At 58.3% G+C, this 6,070-nt stretch overlaps 1 protein-coding gene across 1 annotated transcript; it reads left to right on the plus strand.

Annotated features, from left to right (window-relative positions):
- The first annotated feature begins 344 nt into the window (after positions 1-344).
- Positions 345-5,766, plus strand: KCNK6 (potassium two pore domain channel subfamily K member 6). Its single transcript, XM_038766852.1, has 3 exons — positions 345-912; positions 4,178-4,573; positions 5,404-5,766. Exons 1-3 carry the CDS (start codon positions 606-608, stop codon positions 5,610-5,612), a joined length of 912 nt encoding a protein of 303 aa, XP_038622780.1. The 5' UTR covers positions 345-605; the 3' UTR covers positions 5,613-5,766.
- Positions 5,767-6,070: the final 304 nt, after the last annotated feature.

The following is a 6,070-nucleotide window of genomic DNA, read 5'->3' on the forward strand; positions in this document are numbered from 1 at the left end:
CGATTGACTGATTGATTTCCTCCTCTCCCCAGATGTGGCCTGGGGGCGGAGTCCAGATGTGAAGGCTGAGATGCCGCGAATGTCTCAGGTTTCGGGGGAAGTGAGAGGCCAGGGTGGAACCTCACCCCACCCCAAAACCGGTTGTAGAGGGCGGGGATCCCGGCCCCTCCCCGTGCCTCAGTTTCCCGGGGGGCGGGGTTTCGTGCTGGGACGAAGTTCCTAAGTGGCTTACGAAGTTCCCCCTTTTAGACTCCTCCCTCTCCCCCCTTTTAGACCACTGTTGGGTAGGGACTGGCTCTCTAGGTTGCCAACTTGGACTTCCCAGGCGCTTAGGACAGTGCTCTGCACGCAGTAAGCGCTCAATAAAGACGATTGATGATGAGGATGAAGTTCCCAAGTGGCTGAGCCTCGCCTCCTTTTCCTCCTCCTCTTCCCCTGCCCCCTCCCCTCGGGCCGGACGCCCTCCCCACCCAGGCCAGCGCCGCAGCTAGACGCCCGGAACTGAAACTCCGGAGGTTTGAGGAGGAGGAGGAGAAAGTCTTCGACCGTCCGGGGGTGTCCGTGCAGCCCCCCAGGGCTCGGGGGGGCGAGGGGCCGGTCCCACCATGCGTCAGGGCGCGCTGCTGGGCCTGGCACTCCTGGCCTACTTGGGTTACCTGGCACTGGGCGCCCTGGTGGTGTCGGCCATCGAGAGGCCGCACGAGGGGCGTCTACGGGCCGAATTGCGGGTCCTGAAGGGCGAACTGTTGGGCCGCAGCCCCTGCCTGGCCGAGCCGGCCCTGGAGCGGTTCCTGGAGCGGGTGCTGGCGGCCGGCAGGCACGGGGTGTCCGCCCTCCGCAACGCCAGCGCCCCGTCCAGCTGGGACTTCGCCTCGGCCCTCTTCTTCTCCGGCACCCTGCTCACCACCGTGGGTGAGTGTGGTCCCCACAGAACGCGGTGGCTCAGTGGCAAGAGCCGGCCTTGGCCGGCAGAGGTCCTGGGTTCTAATCCCGCTCCGCCTTTTGTCAGCTTTGGTCCAGTTTTGGGCCTCGCCCCTCTGAGCTTCAGTAAATGGGGATGAGGACTGGGAGCCCCACGGGAGACAACCTGATCACCTTACATCCCCCCCCCAGCTCAAGCGCTTAGTACAGTGCTCTGCACATAGTAAGCGCTCAATAAATACGCTTGATGATGATGATCCCCCCCATCATACCTCCTTCCCTTCCCCACAGCACGTGTATATATATATATAATGATAGTATTTGTTAAGCGCTTACTATGTTTAAAGCGCTGGGGAGGTTACAGGGTGATCAGGTTGCCCCACGGGGGGAGGGGGGGGCTCACAGTTTTAATCCCCGTTTTACAGATGAGGGAACTGAGGCCCAGAGAAGTGAAGTGGCTTGCCCAAAGTCACACAGCTGACACTTGGCGGAGCCGGGATTTGAACCCGTGACCTCTGACTCCAAAGCCCATGCTCTTTTCACTGAGCCACGCTGCTTCACGTGTGTGTGTGTGTGTGTATATATATATATACATATATATAGGTTTGTACATATTTATTACTCTATTTTACTTGTACATATCTATTCTATTTATTTTATTTTGTTAGTATGTTTGGTTTTGTTCTCTGTCTCCCCCTTTTAGACTGTGAGCCCACTGTTGGGTAGGGACTGTCTCTGTGTGTAGCCAACTTGTACTTCCCAAGCGCTCAGTCCAGTGCTGTGCACACAGTAAGCGCTCAATAAATACGATTGATTGATTGATAGAACAGTATTTCGCACCTAGCGCTTAACAGATGCCATCGTTATTATTATGTACCACCTCTGCGCGCTTCCTCCTCCGCCCATAATAATAAATGCCGGCATTATTATTAAGCGCTTACTACGTGCAGAGCACTGTTCTAAGCGCTGGGGAGGTTACAAGGCGATCAGGTTGTCCCACGGGGGGCTCCCAGTCTTAATCCCCATTTTACAGATGAGTTAACTGAGGCACAGAGAAGCGAAGTGACTTGCCCAAAGTCACGCAGCTGACAATTGGCAGAGCCGGGGTTTGAACCCGTGACCTCTGACTCCAAAGCCCGGGATCTTGCCACTGAGCCGCGAGTCACCGCGCACCCTCCCCGTTGCCCCCCTAAAGTCCCCTCCCCTCGACCCCCATTCCGGAGTGATGTCGTCGAGGGCTTAAACCAGGATCTGAAACAGGGGGATTCCCAGATGGGGAAGGCCGCTGACGGCATCTCTGCTCACCTGGGGAGCGCTTGGGTGTGTGAGTGTGGGGAGGGGGGCACCCAGGGGTCCGCGGCGGAAAGGGCGTGGCAGCGTGGCTCAGTGGAAAGAGCACGGGCTTTGGAGTCAGAGGTCATGGGTTCGAATCGCGACTCCGCCACGTGTCTGCTGTGTGACCTTGGGCAAGTCACTTAACTTCCCTGAGCCTCAGTTACCTCATCTGTAAAATGGGGATTAAGACTGTGAACCCCACATGGGACAACCTGATCACTTTGTATCCCCCCCCAGCGCTTAGAACAGTGCTTTGCACGTAGTAAGCGCTTAAATGCCAACATTATTATTATTATTATTATTATTAAAGGGACATGGCTTCTTTGTTGTGCCGTCCCCCTCCTCTCTAGGCGGGGGGATAAACGGTCCGTTCCCCCTTCTCTCTCCCTTTTTCTCCTCCTGCCCTGTTTTCACCTCCTCCCCTTCTGCAGGGAGGCCAACCGGGCCTGAGGGGAGGGGCGGCCCCTGTCCACGTCTCTCCATCCGGGCTGACCCCTATAAGCCCGCCTTGATTTCTCCACGACCCCCGTGCCCGGGCCTGGCTACGTTGGCAGCGCCTCGGCGTGTCCGTGCCGTTGGGGCCGTGCCCGGGGGACGGGGGGCACGGCGGTTTTTTCTCCCCGGTGGCCAGACCCACCAGCTCCTGGCCTGCAGCTGACCCCGGGGCAGAGCGGGGAGACCGAACCAGGACTGGGATGTGACCCTGGACCCTCACCCAACTCCTGATCCACGGTGGACATGGTTGGGGGCTGGGGAAGGAGGGAAGAATCTACCCTGGGAGGGGAGTGGGGGCTGTGGTCCTCCCAAGAATTGGGGTCCCACTCTCTGCCCCCTTTTTCCTCTTCCCCCCCCCCACCTATGGGTCTCTAGTTGACCTAATAATAATAATGGCATTTATTAAGCACTTACTATGTGCAAAGCACTGTTCTAAGCGCTGGGGAGTTTACAAGGTGATCAGGTTGTCCCACGTGGGGCTCACGGTCTTAATCCCCATTTTACAGATGAGGGAACTGAGGCCCAGAGAAGTTGTGACTTGCCCAAAGTCACACAGCTGACAGTTGGCAGAGCTGGGATTTGAACCCATGACCTCTGACTCCAAAGCCCGTGCTCTTTCCACTGAGCCACGCTGCTTCCCCAGCGTGACCTGAGGGCAACGACCGTACCAATGCTCTCTGTTGGCCCTGGTGCCCAGCTACTGCCCCCACCCTGACCTTGCGCCTACCCTGGGGTGCAAGCGTCCAGTTGGACGCTGGTCATGGGGACTTGAGGGTGGAGCCTGGTGTGGGACAGAAGCTGGACTAGAAGGTAATAATTACGACACTCATTAAGCAGTTAGTATGTGTCAAGCATCAGTCTAGGCCCTGGGGTGGATACAGGTTAATCAAGTTGGTCACAGTCTCTGTCCCAGCCTGGGCTCACGCTCTTATCCCCATTTTACAAATGAGGGAACTGAGGCACAGAGAAATTAAGTGACTTGCCCCAGGTCACACAGCAGACAAGCGGCGGAGCCGGGATTAGAACCCAGGTCCTTCTGACTCCCAGCCCCGTGCTCTATTCTCTGTTAGAGAAGCAGCGGGGATCAGTGGAAAGAGCCCGGACTTTGGAGTCAGAGATCATGGGTTCAAATCCCGGGTCTGCCAACTGTCAGCTGTGTGACTTTGGGCAAGTCACTTAACTTCTCTATGCCTCAGTTACCTCAACTGTAAAATGGGAATTAATACCGTGAGCCCCCTGTGGGACAACCTGAACACCTTGTAACCTCCCCAGTGCTTCGAATAGTGCTTTGCACATAGTAAGCGCTTAATAAATGCCATTATTATTCACTAAGCCACACTGCTTCTAACGTAGGCCTGGAGGGTGGGAGGCGGGTCCCCTCTTCCTCCCCCCCTTACCGGCTTGCCCCCATACGCTTCCCACGCAGGGTACGGCTACACCACCCCCCTCTCGGATGGGGGCAAGGCCTTCTCCATCTTCTTCGCTCTGGTCGGGGTGCCCTTCACCATGCTGGTGTTCACGGCCACGGCTCAGCGGCTGTCGGCCCTCTGCACCGCGGCGCCCCTGACCCACCTGCGCCTCCGCCTCGGCTGGGACCGGCGCCAGCTCGCCCGCTGCCACCTGGTGCTGCTGCTGCTGACCGTGCTGACCCTCTTCTTCCTGGTGCCCGCCACCATCTTCGCTCACCTGGAGGAGGCCTGGACCTTCTTGGATGCCTTCTACTTCTGCTTCATCTCCCTGACCACCATCGGGCTGGGGGACTACGTGCCGGGGGAGCAGTTCGGGCAGAAGAACCGGGCGCTGTACAAGGTTCTGGTGACCGGTGAGTGGGGGACGGTGGGCGCAGTGGCCCCGACTGAGGGATTGCGCGCAGCCCCTGCCCTTCAGCCACCCCCTTGGAGGGGTCTTGAGCTGTGACCAAGCAGATTCCTTCTGAAAGGCAATTTGCTTGTCTTCCCTTGGGACACCTGGACCCCGGGCTCGAGGGCAAGAGGCTGTGGGGGGCATGGAATACCTTCCCTCACTCCCAGTTCTCTAGGGTGGAGACTGTGTCCCTTTCAACATTCGGGATGTGCCACCAGCAGAGGTGGGCTGTTACCATTTTGCATATCTGCCAGGACGGTGACGGGAGCCGAAGGACTTAGAGCAGGGTGGAGGGGATGAAGGGTGAGTCTGCCTCACCCGAGGCTTAGCTGGGTTCAGTTAATCACCTGTCTGGCTGATGTGGCTGTGTCTGCCCGTCCTGAACTGGGGTGGAAGTGGGGGATGAGGGGGTAGGAGAAGGCCCAGCTGGTGCCCCTATGTTTCAAGCACTAGGCTGAGATAGATACAAGCTAATCAGATTGGACACAGTCGTTATCCCACATGGGGCCCACAGTCTTAATCCTCATTTTACAGATGAGGGAACGGAGGCACAGAAAAGTTAAGTGACTTGCCCCAGATCACACAGGAGATAAGTGGCAGAGCTGAGATTAGGCTCATGCTGTCTCCACTGGGCCATGCTGCTTCTCTTGGCTGGAGGCACGCTTGTGGGTAAACATCGGGGAAGGGGGCTGACCCGGGTCCTCCATCCGGCGTGGCTGCCTGGCTCGCTGGGGGTTGGGCCTGCGCCAGGAGCGGGCCGGTCCTCAGTCAAGCTCACTGTGCCCACAGCCTACCTGTTGCTGGGCCTCGTGGCCATGGTGTTTCTGCTCCAGACCTTTCACAAGGTGGCCGACCTCCACGGCCTCACCGAGCTGGTGCTGCCCCCCGCCACCGCCGAGGAAGAAGAGGAAGACGATCGCGCGGGCATCCTGGCTGCCGGCCCACCCAACTCTGCCTTCCCACCCGCCCATGCCAACTACTCCAGCATGGACCGGTAGCCCCGGCTTGCCGCCCCTGTCCCCTGCGGGGCAGGGGCTGGCACCGCTCCTGGGCAGGACTGACCCTCTCCTGTGGCCTCGGCCCCTCCTCTGGTGACCAACCCCTCATGCCTGTGGAGACATCATTCAGATTATATTTTTTTGTGGCATTTCATATGAGTCTGTGTCCTCTCTCTTGCTGACCAGATCCTGGAAGGGGCGGGAGCGTGTGCGTAAAGACTGGGACTACTTTTTCCCCCACCTGCTGCTTTCCACTCCTTGCCACCTCCTTGCCCGGGGCCGAAAACTGTTCCCTTCCATGCCATGTATCCTCTGGCACTGTCACTTGCTGGTGTGGGAGGCAGTGGTGTCATTATGGAATAGCTGCCTATCCCTGTGGACAAAGGCACTCCCCTTCCTAACAAGAGTGGCAGCCTGCTGCTATGCCCCCAGGCTGGTGCCCGTGCTGAGTGGAGGAA

The sequence above is a fragment of the Tachyglossus aculeatus genome, chromosome 26 (assembly GCF_015852505.1).
Source record: "Tachyglossus aculeatus isolate mTacAcu1 chromosome 26, mTacAcu1.pri, whole genome shotgun sequence".
Lineage (NCBI taxonomy): Eukaryota > Metazoa > Chordata > Mammalia > Monotremata > Tachyglossidae > Tachyglossus > Tachyglossus aculeatus.